Source organism: Acanthopagrus latus, chromosome 6 (assembly GCF_904848185.1).
Source record: "Acanthopagrus latus isolate v.2019 chromosome 6, fAcaLat1.1, whole genome shotgun sequence".
Taxonomy (NCBI): Eukaryota; Metazoa; Chordata; class Actinopteri; order Spariformes; family Sparidae; genus Acanthopagrus; species Acanthopagrus latus.
The window spans coordinates 15532868-15557505 of NC_051044.1; the positions used below are offsets into that span (position 1 = coordinate 15532868).

Here is a 24638-nt window from a genome sequence, read left to right on the forward strand (position 1 = left end):
GCAAAACTGCTAATGTTATATTTATGGTCCATCTCACTAAGATACCCTTAATGACTTGACATGATTCACTGACTGTAGTTACAGTGAAGAAGATGATGTACAGTAACTTGAATGTGTGCTTCATGTGATATTGAGTTCATGTCAGGTATGTAATTTAGCGCTGCTGCAGACATCTCCAGTGTCTTCACCTAAATCAAAATGAGTGTATCCACTGTGGATCTGTTTTTACCATGGTTTTTTTCTTACTTACGGTGAGAGCTGGCAGCCTCTTCATTTCCATGTGAAAAGGAACCAGAGCAGAGGAGGCAGAAACTGAGGAAACACTAAGAAAGAAATGCATGAAAACAATAGAGGGAATCAGTAATGAATATTGACTCTCGCGGAGACGCCGGGGCAGACATTAAAGCTTGTTTCACACTGTGTATCGGGATGATCTCCAATGCAAAGGCCAAAGGGATAATCCCTCAGGCTGTCTATGTCATCCCGTCTAAGGCAGTTAACACACTGTAAGACTCTCTAATACCCAAAGCTTGTCACTCACACTGCAACCGTCATCCAACCTGTTGAGTGTGAACGCACAATTTGAGTTTACTTAAATTCAGTGAAATTAGTTCCTACCCACACAAAACACCAAGTTCCAAAAACCACAGGCAAAGCACATTTTCATCATCATTACCCTTAATGATGAAAAGATTATCAATAAGCCCTCCGTCTTGCACTGATTTAAGGGTTACTCCACCAGTTTTACTGATGGAGTTCAGTTTGCTGGGTTATTTATCAAATCATATTTCCATCCTACAGCCCCCCCAAAATTGTTGTTTGTTTTTGTTTTGGCCTCTTTCTCTGTTTCTCTATTTATTCATTTACCTCCACTAACTTAATTCTGTCATCCAGTAACCCTCTTAGCGCCCAGTTCTCCCTTTCCCCCCTTTGTGTTGTAGATGCACACACATACCCGAGCACTCTTAATGCCCATGCACTCACACACAACACAACACACACAGGCACGTACAGACATGGAGACACACACGCTTGCCCCTCTTTTGTACCACTATTGGTGTTACTGTTAATATTTCTTGTCCATTGTTCATTTTACATTTATTTTTAGGATTTAGTCAAGTAATGTCTAGTTTTTGTAATTTAATATTATGCCCCTGGTTTGTGTTCAAGCACCAATGAAAATGTTTAAAACAATAATAATAATGAGAGAAGAAAAGAAAAGAAAAGAAAAGAAAAGAAAAGAAAAGAAAAGAAAGAGTACTGCATAGCCTCTAATGTAACCTGATGATGTCATCTGTGTGACGACATCTGAGTGTAGTGGCCAAGTATCAACTAATTACATGTATTAAATGACTGTAGTTATTGTGCCTCCAACAACTAAAACGACAATGATAATAATGACGTAAACATTTTGTCATCAAGCTCGCTCTCTCTCATCAGTCCACCATGTCGTGGTGTATGTATTATGCTCTGCTCGCCTCAGCCAGCAGAGCTCCTGTCTTCTTCCAGGCCTCCCCACAGCCTGGAAATATATCCAGTGCGTCTCCAAGTTTGTTATTAAGACCTCTGTGTGCAGCTCCTCCCCTCCGATCCGAGCTATAAGAACAAAGAGAGGCGACGTTCGTGTCCGCCGGCCCCCTGACAGAGACACTAAGCGCATGCAGGTGTCCAGAGGAGGCGCTTTGAAGAAAATTACAGCGTGTGTGCGCACAGCATGACAATTAGGGTCAGGTTATCAGCGGGAAATAGAGGGCTTCACCGTGAGATGGACGGGCCCATCGGGTATGGGAGAAGGGTGTATTTATATGTAATTAACCCCCTGTGAGCTGGTGCATGTTATGTGTAACATTCACCGAGCGGAGGAAACATAAAGCAATCGTGACTTTTATGTGCAAGTGGAGCGCAAATGTGGGGAAGACGCTGCATAATCTAACGGTGCAAAAGACACGTGTCGATTCCCCGTAGTCACCTGCAGGGGGCATCCTCTGCCCGTCTTATCACCTATAGGAGCTCACCACCGGGGGGTGATGATGAAACTATCTTAATTCCGTTCAGCTCATGCTCGTCACTGTTTGCGTGCCAACAGTTTATCGCACAAGAGCAAATCTCACGTGTATTTGTGCATGTACGCATTGTGTAAAGCCACAGAGTGTGACACAACTGTTAGCGTTAATGCACTGACAGCGGCCTCAAGAGGGCGGTAGAGCATCACACCAGACACGCAGCAGGCACGATCCTGTCTGCGGTCGACAGGATTTCCATTTGACTGTAGCCACGTGACTTTCTCCCTCTTCACCTGCTCTCCTCAGCTGTAGCTGTGAGATAAGAAATGACATAAGAGGAGTTCTTTAAAGAATTTATGGGGGACCTGCTGCCAGAAATGGAATTTTAGATGCACAATAGCGCTTTCATTTGTGTGTGATCACCTGAAACTGAGAATGTGGTTTTAATTTCCTTAGAATGACCCCCCCCCCACGTGCATAGAGAGGACGTGCTCATCCACAGAACAAAACTCTGGCTCTGGGGTTGTTGTTTTTTGTTGTTGTTTCTTTCGTAGCCACCACAGTTTCAGGATGAGTGGCTGTAATCAGCTTCCATTAAATCCTCCACCGCGGAGGATAACAAACTGCAAGGTGGCTGTGGGATCTTTATTTTTATTTTTTTTTTTTTCTCCATTTGACATTTCAGTAACATATTCTCAAAAATGTGTGGTCTGCGAAGGCATGTTCATTATTAATTCTTATGAAAACAGCTAATTATTTTCAGATTTAGTTTCCACAATTGACCCTATTTACTCATGTTTATGTGTTTAGGCAACTAATATGTAGAACAATGTCTTTTGATAATGTTGTTGTTGTTTGTTATTATCGTATTGAGAGAGACAACTGCAGCCAGCAGCTGGGAAACAAAAGAGTCCGGAGAGGAGCATGAGGGATGCCAAGGACATTTTTCATGGTAACATTACTGTCTCTGCAAATGGAGATGAACATAAACCACCTTATTCTTTAGCAGCTCTTTCTCTCAAAAGAACATCTCCATAATGCTGTCAGGTACTAAGAATGGCAATCTGAATCTATAAGTTAGCAAAAACAAGCATTTTAAAGGAGATATGCTTTGGCGCCTCAGTCTCACTTTGAAGACACTTTGACACAAAAAACATGGGAAAATAGGGTCCAGGTTGAAAAATACTAAAGTTAACATTTGAAATGTTTGCTTTTGTGAATTAAAAAGAAGCACTTCTGCTGTTTTTCCATGTAGATGCTCTTACCCTCTTAGACATCTTCACTATTCAAACTTAAAGTTGAATATCTTCGGCCATATTGTCTGAACCTGTAGGTGTGTAAGCCATATCCGTGCCCAAAGATGTCAAATTATTTGTAGACCAGTGTTCAAACGCAGCACTTTTACACATTCTGAATGCCATCTGTCTTGCACATTTTCACACCGCAGTTATTCTCTGTGGTTTTCAACTTCTGTTCATGTTACACAAAGTCACAATCTCAGTGAAGTAATTACTGCAAATCTAACATGACTAATTGGTTGAGCAGCAGTTCCTGGGACACCTTCATATCTGTAAGAACCCTTTAAACGGTTCGCACAGGATTACAACGAGGGATTACACTGGGGGACATACACATTTCAGGTCAAAGGTGAGGTAAGGTCTGTTCCCTGTCATTATTGTGTAGTAATTAGCCTAAAGGTTGAGTTATCTTCCATCTTTTTTCTCACCCCTTGTTTAAGTGCTTTTTTCCTTTCTTAAATCGATGGTCTGAAGACGAAGGATGTCGTTCACTGTACAGACTGTAAAGCCCAGCGAGGCAATGTGACTGTGATTTTGGGAATATGCAACATTTTAATTTAAATGACAATATGAGATCAGCATCTGGAAAATGGGATCCACCTTCTTTCGCTTGACTTTAGGTTTTTATTCATTTTATTCCCTGTCAAATATTTTGGTTCTCAGTCTTTTCTTATCAAATTCGAAGACACACTGTTGGTTTTCTGTAAATGTATACTTCAATTCAGAAATAAATGAACACACCAGTGCTGTGTGTTACAGACTCTGTTCGCCAAACCGTACTCCATGAAGCAGAAGATCAAGCCTTGTTTTTCCCTTTGGATCTTTTTTTTAACAATTTGAAAGCAAGTGAGGAAAAATGTCCTCAGATTTGAGTATACCACTGTAATTAAGACAGAGACAGACACTTTTGTCTGGCTTTTAGAAACTCAGGTCTACATCCTACACCATGCTGCCTAGTTTAATAGTGCATAGCATGCAGTTATGGAACTAGAAAAGGGAGCAAAGACATCAAATTCAGAAACAAGAACACAGTCCAGCGTTTAATCAAGACGGAAAGGGAAAAGAGCATATTAAACAACCACTTTGTCAAACACACATAGATAATGGGATTACACAGAGTTAAGCTCTTTGCAAAGCAGCCATCAGTAGCTGCCATCAGTGCTGTGAGGGAAGCTCCCTTGTTCGTTAAGATCCAAGCTCCATAAGTAACAGATGGAGGCCCAGGTAGGTCATCACCTCGGGTGAGGTCGTTTTAGTATGTTTGAAAACAATGAGCATTCTTAGTGCCAGAAATATGCCCATGTCCTTATGCGGCCTTTAGGACTCACAAAGGATTACAAAGAGGGATTATATCCATGTCTGCTTGAATGTGTCAGTGTCAGAGTGGCAGACACACTGCAGCAGCTGCTGCTCTTCGTTCCGCCTCATCAGGTTCAAGGGACTAAGGAAAGTGGATGTCATATGATGCACAGCTTAAAAGCCCTGTAACACAATTTAAAGATAAAACTAACTTTGCTTGACTTGAAGGGAAAACAATAGTGGAGCCTCAAGAGGGACTAATGTTAACCTTAAGACTATTCTGTATCTCAAACCAGTTGTAATTAAGCCACCATGTATAGTTCAGAGACGAATCAACACAACAGGATGTTTCTTTTCAAGCATGCATTTATTATCTAGTCTGTCTTTTTTTTTTTCTTCTTTGACATAAAATACATGAAAATGAGAACACTGGTTGACCAGTAAAACATAATTACATGAAACCCCCCCGCAGCAGAAAGTGTGTCACATTTCATCAGGTTTAGTTTGACTCGAGAGTTGATGTGTCTCTTTGTGTCATTAAATGCTGTACAGTGAGTCACAGTTCATTCACACTCTCTCGCTCACTCACTCACTCATAGGCTCTTGCGCACACACAGCCACACAAATGCTGCACAAATCCTCATCTCCGCAGCAATTGCATTCCCTTTACATTTACATATTAACAAGTGAGACACAATTCCTCAGTGTGTTTGGTCCAGAGTCCGTTCGTCAAATCCATAAATCCATTTGGCAAAACTTTTTCTTTGTTTTATATTCTGGAAGCAAATAAGAAAAATGTCCACTATACAACATAGTTGCTGAGATTTCAGAGCGTTTAAGAGGCAGTAGACACTTCTGTCTTGCTGGTAGAGACTGAGGTCTCATCCTCCACCATGCCTCCCATTCCAATAGTGCTCAGCATGCAGTTACGGAACTGAAAGGGAAGCAAAGATAGCAGAGTCAGACACGATGGGTTCAGGTTCGAAGAAAGAAGAAATTGCAAATACTAGAAACTAACTGACCTGTTTGTTGAACAGCACATAGATGACAGGGTTGTACAGAGCTGAGCTCTTTGCAAAGAAGGCGGGGATGGCTGCTGTCAGGGCGGTGAAGGCAGCTCCCTTGTTCAGGAAGATCCAGCCAGCAAATGAGGCATATGGGACCCAAGCTACCAGGAAGCCCAAGACCATCAGGACGCACATGCGTGTCACTTCCCTCTCAGCCTTCTGGGTGGACTCTGACTCCTGCTGCTGAGCTGCGGCCTTAAGAGTTTGATCAAATAAAAGATAATCAGCCTCTCGCAATGTGTTTAAGAATCAAAGGATGAAGAACATGCTTAAAAATGTCACTTACAGCTTTGACTGTCATCACAAGGCTTCCATAGGTGAAGAAAATGAGGAAGACAGGGACGAAGAAGTGGACGACGAACATGTAAATGACGTATGATTCATTGTTGTAGCCTGGAGCCAGGGTGTAGTAGTCGGGTCCACAGGAGCACTGCATACCCTCAGGAAGGTACCTGTGTGAGGTTTAAGAAGACCAAATCATGTTTTTGTTCTACAGCAACTAAAAGCCTTTGATTTGTGTTCGAATGGTTTACAAGTCAATGAATCAAGTTCAAGACCGAAAAGAATGTGTGAATTACCTGGACCAGCCGAAAAGAGGGGGAGCAGCACAAGCCATAGCCATGATCCAGGTGAAGATGACTCCAGCTGCAGCGTGACTTCCAGTGAACTTGAAGCTTCCCATGGGTTTGCAGACGACAATGTATCGTTCAATAGCCAGGACGACCAGTGACCAGAGAGCAACTTCACCTGTAAGAGAAAAGAAAGAGAAGTCAGTATTTCATGTGTGCTGTACCATGTCTTCTTCCAAAGAATTTCCTGCCTCTTCTTTTCTGACCTCCGAGTGTAGCCATGAACCCCTCGATGGCGCAGAAAGTGGGTCCGAGGATGAAGTAGCCATTCATAGCAGATGTGATGGTGATGGTGAATCCGAAGGCGCACATGATCAGTCCAGCCACAGCCAGGTTGACCAGGATGTAGTTGAGAGGTTGCCGGAGCTTCTTGTTCTGAGCCGTTACCAACAATGTCAGACCGTTGATGGGAGTTCCAGTGCAGATCAGGAAGAACATGTAGAAAGCCAGAAGCTTGTAAATCATGGGATCCACCATGTAGTACTGCGGGTATTCAAAAGGATTTCTAACGATCCCACTCCTGTTGGACATGGGGATGTAGAAGTTCTTGCCCTCAGTGCCATTGGGCTCGATTCCTCCTTCCCAAACCATCTTGAGTCGCTTACTTTGCCGGAGCTTCGACTGTCAGGCAGTGATAACTGTGCGTGAAGCCACTCAGTGCCCAGCAGACATCCTCTGCTCTCCCAGGTGCTGTTTTATACCTTCCTGAGGTTATCCGCAAATTGGCAAAGTTAGATCACAAGAGGATTGTGAGAAAGCGGACAGCTCAGGTCAATTTGATAATTGACTTTAAGAAAGCCGGTGGTGATCGTGCAAGGGTGGGTGGGGGGGGGGGGTGGGGGTGGGGGGGGGGTCTTTTAATAGTTTTAACTGTTTCTTCACTGATAAATGATCTCTTCACCTATGTGTTATCAGTAAGCAAAGAATAAGGACAAAATGTTGCTTTACATTATATTCAACTTTCTTATATGTGTATGACCGTTTCTCTGTTTATAGGGTGGTTCAGTCTCATGGTGATGGAAGAAAAAAAAAGGATTATTGTCAGCAAAACGGTTTAAGTTGAAATAATAAGTCTTTTAAAATAATTTTCTACCAGTTGATAAAAAGTCAGTATCTCTCTGAGATGGCACTGATTGCAATCGAAAATTGATTTTAAATGGAATAGATCACGAGGTTGTTCATTAATTATCTAAGTTTCAGGAGAAATACTGAGTGATGTTTCATTTAAAATAAAAAAAAAATAGAATTGGGGATTAATCTCTAAGTTTATAGGTACATGTGCATTGCTTGATCGCGCACACAGATGGCAGGTGTAGGTTTAGTTTCCATCCAGCTCTTCGCTCAGCAGACACAGTCACCCTGCTGAGGGACGTCACGCTGCTTTTTTCCGACGCTACAAAAACAACACCTCCAAGAGAATCTTGATTTTTCGAAGATGGAAAAGAATATTGGGTGTAGAGATCAGGACATCAGACATCGCGACACAGACTGGGAAACAGGGTAAGTACCTATTTCAGGAAGTCAGATTATTAGATGGACACTAAACTGGAGACACTCGCCTCGCCGAGTTTGTGTCTGTTTGCTGGCCGACACACATGAGTCAAGACCCGTAAACAGGCTGCGCTTCCCCGTGGGTAGTTCATCTTTTATCTGAATGATCTTATTACACAGCCCAGTCACTCGTTTATGATCAAACCTCTCTTCGTGGATCACTTCTTTTGCTGATCGTGGACATGTAGGTCAAATCGGACAACAACTTTATAAGTGTGGTGGATGTGAGAGTTTTATTTTGAAGTACCGTTTTCTGCCGCGCGGGGCGACTGGAGACTGGAAGCTGCTGCTGCACGACGCACGGAGATGAACTCATCGGCGACAAGTAACTAGGCGCATTCACTCATGTGGGCTTCTGTTCGTGGACTTGTGTTTCCTTTTGATTAGGCTACATCTATATTTCTGTGGCAAATATCCCGGGCACGACATTTATTTGAGGACTGAAATCTCTATTTACCCTAACCCTAACCCTCAAGATTAAAACTACATTTTCCATTAAAAACACAGGTGAAATCTTAAAAGATTCCACTAAATTATCAAAACCCCAATCTGATTTTCTTGCTTTTCTTTGTTTGATCGCTAGGCGTCTAATTTTGAGACACTGGAAATCACAACACCCTCCATCACGTTCATTGTGGATCAGGGACACATTAGCGTTTTCAGAACTCCAAACGATTCGACACTTAAAGAGAGTTTCTGTATCTAAATTTAGGGTTAGGGTTAGGCACTCTGTAAGTTTACTGCACATCTACTCTGTTACCTATGACCTATATATATATATATATATATATATATATATATATATATATATATATATATATATATATATATATATATATATATATATATATATATATATATATATATATATATATATATAAAAAATCCTATTTATTTTATTAATCTATTTACTTTTTACTTATTTTGCCTTTTCTGTTTATGTGTGTGTGTGTGTGTGTTGTCGTTGTTCTTGTTTATCTCCCTCATGGCCCTGTTCTTATTTCTTTTATTATTTGTAAAGGGAAAGAAAAAAGAAAACTTTCAATAAATATACCATGAACAAAAAACACAGGTGAAGCTTCTAAATTAATGATCCAGTGTTAAGATTTAGCCAGTAGCTCCACACCAGACATTTGGTCTTAAAGGGCAGATTGAGAATAAATTAAGCAATACATGAGCTTTCATGAAGTTATTTGTTGTTGTTGTATGACATGTATTTGACTGAATATTAGTGATTATAACACTAACTACATAACTGACAAACTTTTGAACATGTTAGATCAAATGGTCTCTAACAAAGCCTAATTATCACCTTATCTTTTCACTTTCTCGATTTTTGAAAAATTTTGAGTGGTTGGTTCTCCTTTTTTTAATTTATTTATTTAGCTTGTGTTTCATTTCAAATATTGTTTTTGTTCCAAAGAGGTCAAAGAATCGAGTGTTTGACAAAAAGCAAATATAAGGGAAAAGTACAGAAATATGTGAAAGCAGATTTACTTATCAAAACGTTATCATTCTATTCTATTCTATTCTATTCTATTCTATTCTATTCTATTCTATTTCTTTTTGTAAGCCTCACCTATAGGTTTGGGAATCACTGGACTCAACTACCTAACTTGGATTGGGGCGGCTGTATCTCAGGAGGTAGAGTGGCTGTGTGTTATATTTTATAGACCAACTGTGTTGTGTCACATAATTTTAGGAGAGTAGAAGGTCAAAGTAGACACACTCAAGTAATGAACAAGTTACACATTTCACATCTGGCCTGAGTAAATCACAGTAACGCTGCAACCAGCTGTAATTAAACAGTAAGTGTACATTATGCATTTCAGTTTTCCCTCAAAAAATGTTCTGATTTTGATGATTTTTTTCTGTTCAGTTGAGTCACAGTGTTCTTGGTTGGTCCTCTGGTTTGAATGGATACTTAATCTGACGGCAAAGGTTTAGCAGAATCCCCACAATCGCCCTACGGACTTGCAAAGGTCAATTCAGGTCCCATCAGCCTGTTACTTAGGTCTGCTGAAGAGTGGCACACGCAGGCTTCCTGATAATTCCCAGTTAACTAAAGTAGGACAGTTTAAATCAGTCCACACATAATCACAGAATAAGACAGGAAGATGGAGCTTCAAGAATGCCTTTATTCCTAGGATACAATGGAGACTTAAGTCACACTGGTTCACACTGGTGTTTCCAGCATAGCACTACAGGCACTGAGCATACAGTCATAGGAACGAGGATTTAAAGAACATTGCTGTTAATTGATTCGAATAACACTAATATTTTACAATATAAAAAACAGTAAGTCACCTTACAAAATAAATTACATGTAGGTTAGAGTATATTTAACTTGCTCACCTATACATAAAAAAATAAGCATTTTTTCACAGCATGAAATTATACGACATAATTGAATATGTTTAATCCAAACATTAACAGCATCAGACAGTATACACACTTAGCAACTAAGTAGTTGTAGATTGGTGTTCGTGAAATTGCTTCACATAATTAAAACAGCCAGACAGCACGGGCAGGTTCCAGCATTTTAAAGAGCAGCCTGTTTGTTTTGTCATTGGATAGCGCTTGGATAGAAGGATAGTACAGAGCTGAACTCTCTGCAAAGAAGCAGATTGCTGATGTTGAGACATTGAAGGCAGCTCCCTTGTTCTCAATGATCCAACCTGTGGAAGAGGACTTACAAAGTCCAGCCAACAAGAACGTGACAGTAAAGAGGCACAAATATGACGTGCCCCTCTCAGCTTCATGAGTATCTTTCATTATGTTGATAAGAATTTTAAGGTAATGTTGCCGGCAGCCAAAGTAGCTCGGTTGCAAGGATAAAATGTTGGCAGTTAACATTTTTGCAAACCACTGATATGTTTATATTCATAGGCTTTGTACCGTGTCAACATTTTTGTTCATATGTGATGTTTAGGACCTGGATTTCCAGTTTAAAGGGTAAAAAAGCTCAAAGCTCCCTCAAAATTGAGTGTTCAACCACAAAGAGACACAAAACAACCACAACTACCCACAATATAACCACAAAAGACACAAAACAACCACAAAAAGGCACAAAACACTGAGAGATATAATATTGGCACAAAAAGTCACAAAACAACCATAAGAACACACAAAAAACACATGGAAAAATTAAACAACCACAAGGACACACAAAACAACTACTAAACAACTACAAAGAGATACAAAGCAACCACAAACCAGTCCAATAAGGTAAGATCATTAATCAGGCAAAGGCGTTAGGTGCCTAAACCTAACCAATTCGTAAGTACAGCACAGATTTATCACAGAAATAAACATTGTCAACATTGTTTCTATTGATCAAACCTCATTTAACCTCAGAATGATGCAGTGTCTTAATTCACGCCATCTACTGAGGTGCAAAGATTTGTTTCACAAATTAGTTAGAAAAAAAATCTAACAATAATTAAAGCTCTGTCCGTCAGTACAGTGCCCCATAATTGAGGAATCTTGTTATTAGCCTTAACTTATTAGTTCTTTAAAGGACCTTCAAGAAAGCACCATTGTGCAAATGTCAGTAGGTATTTCATCATCTCAAAATAATAAAGCAGTTCATGGGCTAAGACCATTTTTTTTATAATAATAGCATGAAATAGCCGAAATGGAATATTTCAAGTAACATATTTAAAGACAACATTATTAAGAATTTTATCTGTGATATATATGTTTTTGGACGGCCCATCTGACATTAGCCCACCTTACCAGATGGCCAGTCCATCACTGCCATCTATTCAAGATGAGGATTCTTGTTAGTGCTGGCTGCTGAGAGACATGGTACATTGTTTTCTGCAAAGCTTTGAGAAGCTTTAGGTTGTCTTCACCATGATCATGACTCTAGTGTATGTTACCTTCTTATTTCTGTTTCATCCCACTATAGTAAACGTGGGCTGAATTATGAGTTTAAACTCATTAGAATGGCTATTTATGTATGCAGCTATTTCAAGAGTCTTTACAGAGACTGGCGAGCTGACTGAGCCTCGATAGTCGCTCTCAGAATTTAAAACACAGATCATCACGAAAACATAAATTAAGACACAGCAAGTGACAATGCAAGAAGCACAATAACAGGCAGGAGAGTAAAGATGTTTTTTTATGGAATTTATGATCTTGTCACTAAAATCAACAAGTCTGACTCCGCTGAACATCTTTAGCTGAGGCCGTCATGAAAGGTTAATTCAGGTTTAGCCACTACCACATAGAGCCAAGCTGGAAGTAATATCTTACAAATTAAAACGCACAAATTAAAACGTCTTCAAAGTCACTGACTAATGTTTCAACAACAAAAAAGCCAACTTTGAAGTTTTATAATTATCTATATCATGTTCTATATAAATGAGGCTTGTACTATCATGAGTAGCAGTGGTGATAGCAGCACTTGCAGCATTTGTAAAGTACCAATGTGTTTACAGTGTGTATTTTCACTTCAAGTAAAGCCATATACAGAGGTTTAGAAAAGAAGCATACTCATGTATATGACATCTTTCTTTGTACTTTACCTCCATGTGTGGTTGTGAATCCCCAGATCAAACAGGCGGTTTAGTCGGCGTGTTGAAGATGTTGACGACACAGCGGTCCAACATCGGTCCGAGCACCAGTCGACATGGATGGAAATGAGAGGTTGCCCTAAATTCCTGATGCAGATATGATGGGAGGCAATTGATGGGAGTTCCGGCTCAGATCAGGACAAATATGAATGCATTTTAAATTACCAGACTAAACTGTGGCTGGTCCGAAACACTGTCCGGTCGATGTGAGAACGTAGAAGTTGTGTTCCGCAATAGATGTTCAATCCCAATGTGGATGTGCTGGATTGCCATTAGCTTAATTAATTTGATTACACTTTGTTGATTTAGAAATGGTGACAGACTCAAATTAGTGAAATCAGATTTGAGATTTGTTAATGGTCTTATCCCGGATACTGTACTGAGCATCCGACTTAATTTGATGTGAAGGTAAGTAACAAAAGTGACGCACGGTCTGCCTTCAGCCCACAAGTAAGGTCAAGGTATGTCACCTACCGTTCTGCCAATCAGTGTCATCTATTCAATTATCAAACCTTATGATTATTTAGGTTAACTCACCTATTAATTAACCCGTCACTGACAAATCCAGATACAGATTTGTCTGTAAATTTAAGACATTGAAATAGAAGAAGTACAGAGATTATTTCTTTCAGTCAAGTTAACGCGTGTGTACAGAAGACACCCTAACCCTAAATTCTGCATAATTCTATATCACTGTCAGTTATGGCATCCGTCTGTCTGTCTGTCTCTCTTGACCTTTCATGAAGCTAACTTTAAGCTCGTATTGAGTTACTTAGGGACACTTAATACATAGAAAACAAAGGCTGACTACATTAATGACCAAATCTACCTCATGGAAGCATGAGCTATGTTAAACAAGCAAAAATGACTCACAATAAGCAGAAACCTACATGTCAAACATCACAAGCATCTTTTCTTTGCAGAGAATTCAAAATGTCTTTTTGTTTCTTTCTTGTCTATGGCACATAAACAATTGCAGTTACTGTTCTGTTGTCAACAATGGACTTTTGTTGTGGAATGTGCTCTTCAAATAAACATGAGACATTTTATACCATATGTTCTTGATCACTGATAGTGTCACTCTGGCCCAAGGAAGATAGGCATTAAACATTGTCTTTCCAGCCTGTGACAGTAAGCTTTCTCCTATCTTATCCAGGTCACGTCAGGTGTGAGACTGAAGTTAATCACATTAGACAATGACGCCTACAGTTCTTACATATTGATCTGGTCTGGCCTGAAAAAGCAAGCAAATGCATAAAGATTAAACGCAGCAAGCAAGGAAGGAAAGTAAGGAAAGTCCAGAGAGTTCTCATCTCCAGGTCTTAAAATACATTTCGTCTTCACAACGTACACTTTAATGTCTGAATGAGACTCACCAGGCATTTATCTATCTGCAGTATAACACAATCTCTAGCAATATTCAGCGCTCGTAACAAGAGTAGCATAAAGAAGACATTGGGGAACACAAGAAACAGCTGTTTGTGTTGCATGTGTGTGAAACTAAAAGTCAATGTTTATTGTATCGTGTGCTTATTTTATCTACATTCACACATCACATGAAAACACACATGAAAGTGCGTGTTCTTTCCATTATTTGAAGTATATTATTTCTGAATGTTTAATCTCATCGGCCCATATTTAATACAAAATGACCGGTGCAATAATTGATGTCCTTAGAGGAAAGGCAAATAATGTACACTACACTATAAACTTAGACAGTCCTTTGGATTCCAGCTCTGGTTGGCTTCTTAAAAAGAAGTTTACTGAAGGCCTAGATAATGTCCTGAATGAAATGAACTTTATTACTGTCTTTAATCAGGATTAAGAGAGTTCATCCGGATCTGGAAATCAGAGCAAATTACATTGGGTGCTAGGCCCTGTAGCAAGTGTTAAGGCCAATTAATGACTCTTACGAGCTATTTGGCATCTTATAGTCCTGTAATCCAATTTTGGCATGTTAACGATTGGGTTAGTGGTAAGGTATAAAAGTCACACACAGCAGTCCTGACTCTGTCCATCAGCACTTTCAGGTTCTTTAGGAGAAGAAACTCAATAGAACAACAGACCTATCAAGATGGTTTGGGACGGCGGAATCGAGCCCAATGGCACTGAGGGCAAGAACTTCTACATCCCCATGTCCAACAGGAGTGGGATCGTTAGAAGTCCTTTTGAATACCCGCAGTACTACATGGTGGATCCCATGATTTACAAGCTTCTGGCTTTCTACATGTTCTTCCTGATCTGCACTGGAACTCCCATCAACGGTCTGACATTGTTGGTAACGGCTCAGAACAAGAAGCTCCGGCAACCTCTCAACTACATCCTGGTCAACCTGGCTGTGGCTGGACTGATCATGTGCGCCTTCGGATTCACCATCACCATCACATCTGCTATGAATGGCTACTTCATCCTCGGAGCCACCTTCTGCGCTATTGAGGGGTTCATGGCCACGCTCGGAGGTCAGAAAAGAAGAGGCAGGAAATTCTCTGGAAGAAGACATGGCACAGCACACATGAAATACTGACTTCTCTTCGCTTTCTCTTACAGGTGAAGTTGCTCTCTGGTCACTGGTCGTCCTGGCTATAGAGCGATACATTGTCGTCTGCAAACCCATGGGAAGCTTCAAGTTCAGTGGAACTCACGCTGCAGCTGGAGTCATCTTCACCTGGATCATGGCTCTGGCTTGCGCTGCTCCCCCTCTTTTCGGCTGGTCCAGGTAATTCACTCATTCTTTTCGGTCTTGAACTTGATTCATTGACTTGTAAACCATTCAAACACACAAATCAGAGGCTTTTAGTTGCTGTAGAACAAAAACATAATTTGGTCTTCTTAAACCTCACACAGGTACCTTCCTGAGGGTATGCAGTGCTCCTGTGGACCCGACTACTACACCCTGGCTCCAGGCTACAACAATGAATCATACGTCATTTACATGTTCGTCGTCCACTTCTTCATCCCTGTCTTCCTCATTTTCTTCACCTATGGAAGCCTTGTGATGACAGTCAAAGCTGTAAGTGACATTTTTAAGCATGTTCTTCATCCTGTGATTCTTAAACACATTGCGAGAGGCTGATTATCTTTTATTTGATCAAACTCTTAAGGCCGCAGCTCAGCAGCAGGAGTCAGAGTCCACCCAGAAGGCTGAGAGGGAAGTGACACGCATGTGCGTCCTGATGGTCTTGGGCTTCCTGGTAGCTTGGACTCCATACGCAACATTTGCCGGCTGGATCTTCCTGAACAAGGGAGCTGCCTTCACCGCCCTGACAGCAGCTCTCCCTGCCTTCTTTGCAAAGAGCTCAGCTCTGTACAACCCTGTCATCTATGTGCTGTTCAACAAACAGGTCAGTTTATATGAAAATGGTCTCACCTACAAGTATGACAGTTAAAACCCACCAGGATGTGCACTGAGATGCTCATTTTGTTCTCTCTTTCAGTTCCGTAACTGCATGCTGAGCACTATTGGAATGGGCGGCATGGTGGAGGATGAGACCTCAGTCTCTACCAGCAAGACAGAAGTGTCTACTGCCTCCTAAATACAGAGACATTTTCTTATACCTGGACATTTTCCTTTTTACTGTCTATTGGATCTGGAATAATCCTCAGTGTGTACTGAGTGAAGTTCAGGGATGTGAACACCTCCTGGAGCAAACTCATGAACTGTATCTAATCTTTCATTTAAAGGCTACTGGGAAGTGTTTGTCTTCTTGATGTCAATTCAAAATCAATGCACATAATGACAAGATTTGTGAAGGAGTGTATGTGGATGCTCACTTTGTCTCCCCCTGCTGTCGGAAGCAGTGTCCTTTAAAAATTTCAGCTAACTGGCATCATTGAATCTACATGACATCCTTTCAAAAGCGTTTGGTTTGATGCTTTAACATCAGTGGGAACACATTTTGTACTGTTTTGTACTGTTTATGAGCAACTACATACAATGAATAACTCTATTTTTGTCATTTGCTGAGTCATCATGAATTGTAAACATTGTATATATATATATATATGAAAATTAGCATAGAAAAAATAAATGCATGCATAAAAATGTGTTGCCATATTGAGTTTATTTCAAACAATAGACAATATAGAGAATTGCTGCCAATGCAAGAAAGTTGCAACCTCAAAAGGCAATTCATGAGACATACTGAACTCTTTAATTGATCAAGATTTAAATGGGTTTAATGGACCACACAGAGAAGCTGGACTTCATCTAAACTGATTGGCTAAATTCAATTCCAAAAAATGTTCCATGTCTAAGCCTGAGCTTGTTGCTACATGATGCCTGTAGAGGGCATCAGTCTCCACAGCAGGCACATTAGGATCATGTCATCAGGGATGACTGATCACAGTGTGACTGAGACAGACAGGAATGTCTCAGCCCTAGATCCAATTAACAAGGTCAAAAGCAGGCTTAAGCACACCAGAGTGCTGCAGCCATTTTTGGCCTCACGTATATTGGCACACTAAATGTGTTGAATGCAGGGACTTCATTCTGAAACAGATAAAAGTTAGACCAAAGATCTAATGAGCTGAGGTGGCTGTGGATGGAATTTGGGGCAATTTGTGAATTGGAATTAATATGAAATTGGATGTGACAGGATAGGGAGAAGTCAATGTGAGCCTTTAAAATCTGTCACGGGCAGCAATTTTAATGCAGTTAAAACTTTAGATTTGATTTGACAAGTGTACTGGGCCCTCTTTTTATGCAGGAAGTCCGGTACAGAATCATTAAAGTTTAAATTTAACACCGATAACCCTTTCTGTGTATTCATAATGTCAAGGTTAAACCAAACAAAACTGTAAAAAAAGGTATTAAGTTATTAGTCAACAGTTTTTTGAGGGACATCTATCCAACTGCCACTTAAAATGAAGGTTTATGAAGTATATACCAATGCATCTTATCTGTTATATAGCACTGTTTTTCAATCCTGGTACTGGGGGCTTTGTTCTGCATGTTTTGGATGTTTCCCCACTCCAACACACCTGAATAAAAAAAATCAGCTCATCATCAAGCTCTGCTGAAACCTGATAATGAGACTGTGATTAAAAAACATTGATATATAGTATACAGTGCATATATAAAGTTATCATACATTTTTTATGGAAAAAGAAGGCTAGAATTGAAAAAAATGCTGTCAAATTAATGTAATGGACTGAAAACCCAAGGTTAAGTTTCCTTAGTGGGTGCTTGTTAAGAATCAGACAAAATGCTGTGAGAGATGTACAAGTGCGCATGAGCGGAATAAAGTGGGCTCTCTGTTCCGGCCACTCCGATGATGAGTATGTGTGAAGTTAACTATGCTTAGTTAACCCGGTGTTCCTGCCCTGAAGATGGCAACTCCAACAAGGCTATTAATCAGGGATGCAGGCTGGAATGAGGCAGGGCCAGAGGCTGGATGCTACCGTGTCAGGATGGGAAGACAACCCACGCAGCTCTAATCAAAGTAATCCATCTACTTTGTCCCTAGCTGGCCAGATTTACTGTCGGAGCTGGTGGGGAAGGACACGAATGCGGACATCTAAGACGGAGCAGGTGCGCTGTAATACGTTTGTTACAGAATGTCACGACACAAAAAGCTTATGTGGGAGGGTGAGGTAGACAATGGTCAAAACCAGAGAGCAGTCCAACACAATTGAAACAAAGGGTGAACCACTCAGGTAAAGCAGGTAGAGACAAGGGGGAACTGAGGCACGAGGCACACAAATCATAATATAGCAATCTGGCATGGAGCAACAGAAGAGAACGTGTATAAGCAGTGACGGCCGACTCAGGCTCAGGTGGCTACTGGCCAATGAGACACAGGATGGGTGGGGCAGGCAGGCAGGCGATGAGGCAAGGAGGGAAAGTCTGAGGACATCTGGTGGACTGATGGCAGGTCTGAAGAGAAACAGAAATACAAAGTCAGCACTTAAGTTTTTGCCCCCATTTTTCACAAGTTGAAAGAAAAGATACAAAACCTTTTCTGTGCACACAAAAGGTTTTTTTTTTTTTTTTAACTTTCTAATTTGGAGCACATCCACTAGACAGGTGCGGCATATCAAGATGGTGATTATTCAGCATTATTATTGCACAGGTCTGAAAAGTGCAGTTCTATCACACAACACAGTGCCAGAGATGCTGCAAGTATTGAGGGAACCTGTATGCTGACAGTAGGAATGTCCACCAGAGCTGTTGTATTTAAGTTGAATCTTTTTTTTTTTTTAATATATATATGTATTTTGGGCTTTTATCAGCTTTATTTATAGAAAAGCTGATAGACAGGAAACAGAATGGGAGAGAAATATAACAGTTTACAGAAGGTAAATGTTTATTTGTGTTGTGGTAATCATGAACTGTGTTACTGCTAATTTTACTATGTGAGTGCTAAACGTGATCAGTGATTAGCTAGCATGCAACGGCTAGTTGCATTGGTTCAACTGCAGCAGCCTCATCTTACTCATTATGTTTACCTGTGTGTGTGCTGTTGTTATGTGAATTTGGACTGAGTTCATAGAAGTGCATAGAGATTTTATTTATGATTAAAAGATGTAAATGTATGTTGTCATAGGTCAGCAGTCCGAGAGCAACACGTGTCGAGGTCACAGCAGTAGGAGTCCCCGTCTCCATTCCCTCCATCTTCACACACATCAGGCATTAACTGAAGAAGAACACTGAGTACAAAAAGACCCAGTTACACGAGCACAGTTTTATTTTATGTTGCCGGAGAAAGCACACTAGTCAACCGTTTTAGACCTCAATATACCCGAGCACTGATTCAGGCCTGCAACGTTTTTATTTCTGAGACTGTTTGATTTTATTAACAATGCACATTCTTTTGGCTGCTGAATTTGTGTTTATGGAGTTGTGCTGTGAATTTGACTTAAAAGACTATGATAAGCGATATTTTTGTGTTCACTAGTGAGTTATATTTGATACTCATATTTGTGTTAATGCACTGATTTTTATTTTAAAAAGTATTGCGTGGGGGTGGTAATTGGAGTAAAGCACAGGGATTCATTGGTTAAAATATTACTTGTTCGGGGTTAAAACATAAGTGGAGGCACCAACCAATTATTTTTTCCATGGTCAATACATACAAGAACCCAGAGCCCGCCCAGGGTGATGTCTTCCACATAGGTTGTTGTAAATAAGTAGGTATTCTTATTGGGGTAGGGTGCTACATGTATGGTACAGTGAAAACTGGGATTCATCTGTAAAGTGAGCATTTGCCCAGTCCTCACGAAGAGCAGCAGTCAGGTCAAGACCTTGTTGTGGAAACAAGCATGCAGTAGAGCTTCCCTGAGACACTTTCTGAGTTTGTGTGGAAATTCTTTGGTTGTGGAAATCAACTGTCCAGGTGGATAGCCTCAGACAATCTTTCAAGTGAAGAGGCCAGTTGTGGAGGTCTTGGGCTGGTCTGTGGTTGTGGGGCCAGTTACAGTTCCTACCGAAAATTCTCGAAAATGTCACTGGAGACAACTTATGGTAGTAAAATGAAAATTCAGTTAACAGGCAACAGATCTGGTGGACTATCCTGCACTCAACTCGCCAACTACATGTCTCTCAAAATGAAACATACGTGGCATTGTGGCCACGTATGTGACTGCAGGTCTAAATCTATTCTTTGGCATATCCACAATGTCCTGATTTCTACAGTCCAGACATTCTGGCTGCTCATGTCCAATATCAAAGTGTCTCTTGCATCATTTGCAGTGCAACACACAATAAAAGATCAAATCCAGTGTGATGGAAGTGCATCAGAGCAGCTGAGCAGAATCCACGCTGCTACTAGCAGTTCGGAGGGTGAGATTATTGATCCCGTTACCACAGCAACCCAGGCTGACATGTTGGTGATACCTGGACTCCGAAATCCAGTCAATTCACACCTGTGCACTAACCATGCTGTTTGGTCAGCATCTTGCTGTGGCTCACCTGCCAGGTGGATGGATCGACTTGGTCCGAGTCTGGCCTCACATGGATTTAAAGAAATCTGTGCTCAGTGTAAGGGGGTAAAAGCCTTTCATTTTTCAGATCCTATAGATTCACCTCGGAAAAAATGAAAGCAAAAAACAAAAGTGTTGCATTTGCTCTGTCTTTGTTGAGTGTATGTGAGCAGGGAAAAGTGAGCAAGAGCTGAGGCCAGGGACTGAGAGAGCAATGGGGAGGGCTGGAGATAAAACTGCAACCACCAAGACATCTTTTCATGCATGCATTTATTTACTTTTTCTAAACTTTTTTTTGTTTATAAAATATATACAGAACATTATGTCAGAGGTCAACAGATATGCTAACCTCTCCACCTCATAAATATGCACAGATTCTCACACACGCGCACATCCAAACATATCAACACCATGATAACAAGAAAACACTTCAGGCTGAGTTTCACTGATGTTCTGCCTTATTCTCTTTCTGCTGGGGTTCGAGCGGTGTTAGAGTCCAGATTTTTATCACAGACGCACACAAACAAAAAGTGTGCCCAAGCATGTGTTCTTAGATTATTGTCCATTTGTTGCATTCTCTTGTATCCATTTGCTTATTTCCATTTTCAAGACAGACATTCAGAATCCAGAAGACATCGGGAAGGAGGATGTCCACAGTTGTGAACTTGTTAAGCGGCAGTAGACACTTCTGTCTTGCTGGTTGATACTGAGGTCTCATCGTCAACCATGCCACCCATTCCAACTGTGGAGAGCATGCAGTTACGGAACTGAAAAAGGAGAAAAAGCACACAGTGGTCAGAAATCAATCCATACATTGATCACAAGAAGAAACCCTCATTTGGAGGAAATAATTATAACGAAACATTGAATTATAATAAGATGTTCAGGCTACATTCTCAGCTGTTCTCAGCCATCGGTTAGGTAAAAGTCAGCCTTTATAAAGTTTTTTATCTCTTGTACGTAGCAGCTGTAGTAATGGATTGAAAAAATAATGTTTGATTTGCCAGGTTGTGGCTCATGTTCATCCTCCACCAGCAGGACACCTCATTTGTCTTTTCAGCTCATTAGTTCTGCCCATTTGACCTCTGACCTCCTAGAAAAGGGCTGTAGAGTGTCTATAACTCACTTATGTACTATTTACAATTAAACCTGCAGACCTGGAATGTCTATAATTGTTGATGTCCAGAGAAACTCTTAACTTCAATTTAGATGTTAACTATCCTTTATCAAATATATGTATTAGGAAAAAACATACATAACAGCAGACCTGGTGGTTGATTTCCTTTTACAAATGACTTGTGTATAAAACTCAAAAAGGATTATTCCCAGCCTGGATACCAAAAATTCACCAAGTCTATTATAAGTTATGCATAAAGCATAAGAAAAACACTTATTAATCATTCATTTCAGCATATAAACACCTTTAAAAACAGTCTCTTATCATGAAGAGACAGCAGCAGGCAGTGAGACAGCTTAGTAGTAGACCAACCTGTTTGTTGAACAGCACATAGATGATAGGATTGAACAATGCTGAGCTCTTTGAGAAGAAGGCAGGGATGGCCATGGCTGTGGCTGAGAAAGCAGCCCCCTTGTTGAAGAAGATCCAGGCAGCAAAGCTGGCGTATGGAGTCCAAGCCACCAGGAAGCCCAGGACCATCAGGACGCACATGCGTGTCACTTCCCTCTCAGCCTTCTGGGTGGACTCTGACTCCTGCTGCTGAGCTGCTGCCTGAAATGTGTTGAACGCAAGGAAATTAGTAAGTACATACAGTCTCAGAACATTTAGTTATTTTCTCATTTGTGGGAAGTGATCCATTCATGAACAGAGAAGATTACTGGTGGATTAACAGATAATTAGTCGTATCCCTGAAATAACTCCCGGTGGATAGGGAGGAAAGAAAAAAAGAAACATATGTTGGTCATCAGAAAGATTTGCTAAAAGAATTTGGATGAACTAAGATAATGAGATTGATAAAAAAAAAAAAATTTAAAAAAGCCTTTTATAAAGACACATTATTGGACCAAAAAAGGTGCAAAAAAACAAAACTAAAATGAAAAAGACTGTGGTATTAAATATAAACTACAGGTACAGGCTTGTTAAAGGGAGGGGCGATTAAAAAGACTTTGCCGGCCACCGTGTCGGGCACAGTATACCTACAGTATAGCACAGTTAAGGTAATAAGACTTACAGCTTTGACGGTCAGCACAAGGCTTCCGTAGGTGAAGAAGATGGTGCCGACTGGGACGCAGAAGTGGCAGACGAACATGTACATGACGTAGGACTCATTGTTGAAGCCTGGAGCCAGAGTGTAGTAGTCAGGTCCGCATGAGCACTGCAGACCCTCGGGGATGTATCTGTGAGAGAACAGGGGGAATTAAGCATTTAAGCATGCAAATTTAGACCACTAAATGACAGCAGCAACAGTGGGAGATTCTTTATCCACTATCCACTTTTAGACTGTACAAATATCTTGTTTGACAGCAGATCATCAGAAGACTTTTTTTTTTATCACCATCTATTCAGGCTCCACTTGTCACACAATACTGTACATCTAAATGTTCAGCTGCTCATGCTTGATCCAGGTTACAGCTGACTACCGTGTTTTAACTTTTACTGTTACTAGTTTGTAGCTATTTTAAATTTTTAAGCTTACCTGGAACACTGTACAGAGTGACAAATGAGTGATTGTTTGTGTGTATGTGTGTGTTGGCTGCTGTCGACAAGTTTATCAGCATTAGCTACAGGGCCTTTGACCTGCTCGTTGATCCTCTTCACTGTCACTTAGACGAAACTAAAACAGACTTTAAACACCCCTTTAGAAACCAGACAATCCAAGTACGGGTCATAGGGTGATTATTTTGTACCTTTAACCTACAAGCTTTCTTAATTTGAGGTAACAACATAATCAACCACTTATTGGGAGATATCAAGCTTTTTTGTCCCAAGATAATGAAGAAATTAACATGTTGAACTCGATATAGCAGGTCCTGACTTGTATGTTAAGAATTTCTGATATTTTTAAGATTCTGACATCTGCCTTTAAAGGAGCAACACTTTTTTTATTATTATTATTATAATCTTATGTGGGATAAAACTGCCTCAGATATTTTCTAAGATACAGAACAGGTTTACATTTTCCAAATGTATCACTTAGATACTTTCATTTACTTCCAAAAGTTTTGACTGCTGTTCTTGGTCATCCTGCCCTTGCTGTCCTGAATTTATTTTTTTAGTGTAGATTTTTTTGATCGTTGAATTACCTGGACCAGCCAACCAGTGGAGGGACAGCACAAGACATAGCCATGATCCAGGTGAAACCAACGCCAACTCCTGCGTGACTTCCACTGAATTTGAAGCTTCCCATTGGTTTACAGACGACAATGTATCTTTCAACAGCCAGGACGACCAGTGACCAGAGAGCAACCTGACCTGGGAGAGAGAAAAGAAACAGAAAACATCTGGTTATAATTGAAGCTGAGTTTTTCCTTACATTTAAAAAACAGCATTGAAGAAGTTCTTATATCATACCTCCTAGAGTAGCCATGAATCCCTCAACAGCACAGCCCAAAGGTCCAAAAACAAAGTAGCCACTGATGGCAGTGACGAAAGTGATGGTAAATCCAAAGCAGACCATGATCAGTCCAGCCACAGCAAGGTTGACAAGGATGAAGTTGAGAGGTTGCCGCAGCTTCTTGTTCTGGGCTGTGACCAGCAGTGTCAGGAAGTTAATAGGGAAGCCAGTGCAGATCAGGAAGAACATGTAGGCAGCAAGCATTTTGAATAGAATTGGATCCCCCAGGTAGTACTGTGGATATTCAAATGGACTCCTGGCAAGCCCCGTCCTGTTGGACATTGGGATGTAGAAGTTCTTTCCCTCAGTGCCGTTGGGCTCCAGTCCTCCTTCCCAAGTCATTTTCGCTACTCTTCTGTTGTCGTGTGGATCGTCTTTGACTAAAGCAGTATCAAGCACTTCTGTAGCTGATGGGACGTCTAGGAGTTTACTTTATACTGGTCAAAAGAGGGATTATAGGAGGATTATGAATAAGTCTTTAATCCAATCATCTCCAATAGATGTTAACACCGGATAATCATGAGGATAAACACCTGAGGTGTAACATTTGTGTTTGGTGGCACAACTTTGTCTTGCCCTCTTTTCTCTTTTAAAGATGCACACTGCACTTGAGGGTGAAAACACTCAACATTTCTGAAGGATTTTTCTTTTTAAGTTGTAGATTTCTAATTTTCAACCACAACAGATTAACTCTTACACAGTCAATGGTTCCTATGATT

The 24638-nt window shown here is 40.6% G+C and overlaps 3 protein-coding genes across 9 annotated transcripts; 1 reads left to right on the plus strand and 2 right to left on the minus strand.

Moving 5' to 3' along the window:
- Positions 1-4759: 4759 nt before the first annotated feature.
- On the minus strand, positions 4760-7090 carry LOC119020549 (green-sensitive opsin-like). Its single transcript, XM_037099938.1, has 5 exons — positions 6503-7090; positions 6246-6414; positions 5954-6119; positions 5623-5862; positions 4760-5534 (listed from the first exon to the last, which is right to left on the minus strand). Exons 1-5 carry the CDS (start codon positions 6885-6887, stop codon positions 5436-5438), a joined length of 1059 nt encoding a protein of 352 aa, XP_036955833.1. The 5' UTR covers positions 6888-7090; the 3' UTR covers positions 4760-5435.
- A 67-nt stretch (positions 7091-7157) lies between these two features.
- Positions 7158-16381, plus strand: LOC119020548 (green-sensitive opsin-like). 7 transcript variants are annotated; one of them, XM_037099931.1, is made up of 8 exons: positions 7158-7796; positions 8036-8172; positions 9421-9491; positions 12406-14886; positions 14975-15143; positions 15272-15437; positions 15529-15768; positions 15862-16381. In XM_037099931.1, the coding sequence occupies exons 4-8, from the start codon at positions 14502-14504 to the stop codon at positions 15958-15960; spliced, it is 1059 nt and encodes a 352-aa protein (XP_036955826.1). In that variant the 5' UTR covers positions 7158-7796; positions 8036-8172; positions 9421-9491; positions 12406-14501; the 3' UTR covers positions 15961-16381. The 7 variants fall into 7 exon arrangements, with proteins under 7 accessions (XP_036955826.1, XP_036955825.1, XP_036955827.1 ...); XM_037099930.1 differs by lacking the exon at positions 8036-8172 and having other exon boundaries at positions 12406-13714; positions 14449-14886; XM_037099932.1 differs by lacking the exon at positions 8036-8172 and having other exon boundaries at positions 12406-12500; positions 13584-14886.
- A 4634-nt stretch (positions 16382-21015) lies between these two features.
- LOC119020550 (green-sensitive opsin-like) lies at positions 21016-24261 on the minus strand. Its single transcript, XM_037099939.1, has 5 exons — positions 23877-24261; positions 23609-23777; positions 22537-22702; positions 21837-22076; positions 21016-21114 (listed from the first exon to the last, which is right to left on the minus strand). Exons 1-5 carry the CDS (start codon positions 24259-24261, stop codon positions 21016-21018), a joined length of 1059 nt encoding a protein of 352 aa, XP_036955834.1.
- Between the last annotated feature and the right edge of the window lie 377 nt (positions 24262-24638).

Coding starts and splice junctions, on each gene's coding strand:
- LOC119020550 (XM_037099939.1), bottom strand. CDS start 24,261: ATGACTTGGGAAGGAGGACTGGAGCCCAACGGCACTGAGGGAAAGAAC. Junction 23,778..23,876: donor ATTCATGGCTACTCTAGGAG/GTATGATATAAG, acceptor TCTCTCTCCCAG/GTCAGGTTGCTCTCTGGTCA. Junction 21,115..21,836: donor ATGTGCTGTTCAACAAACAG/GTTGGTCTACTA, acceptor CTCCTTTTTCAG/TTCCGTAACTGCATGCTCTC.
- LOC119020549 (XM_037099938.1), bottom strand. CDS start 6,887: ATGGTTTGGGAAGGAGGAATCGAGCCCAATGGCACTGAGGGCAAGAAC. Junction 6,415..6,502: donor GTTCATGGCTACACTCGGAG/GTCAGAAAAGAA, acceptor TTTCTCTTACAG/GTGAAGTTGCTCTCTGGTCA. Junction 6,120..6,245: donor CCTCTTTTCGGCTGGTCCAG/GTAATTCACACA, acceptor AACCTCACACAG/GTACCTTCCTGAGGGTATGC.
- LOC119020548 (XM_037099931.1), top strand. CDS start 14,502: ATGGTTTGGGACGGCGGAATCGAGCCCAATGGCACTGAGGGCAAGAAC. Junction 15,144..15,271: donor CCTCTTTTCGGCTGGTCCAG/GTAATTCACTCA, acceptor AACCTCACACAG/GTACCTTCCTGAGGGTATGC. Junction 15,438..15,528: donor TTGTGATGACAGTCAAAGCT/GTAAGTGACATT, acceptor CAAACTCTTAAG/GCCGCAGCTCAGCAGCAGGA.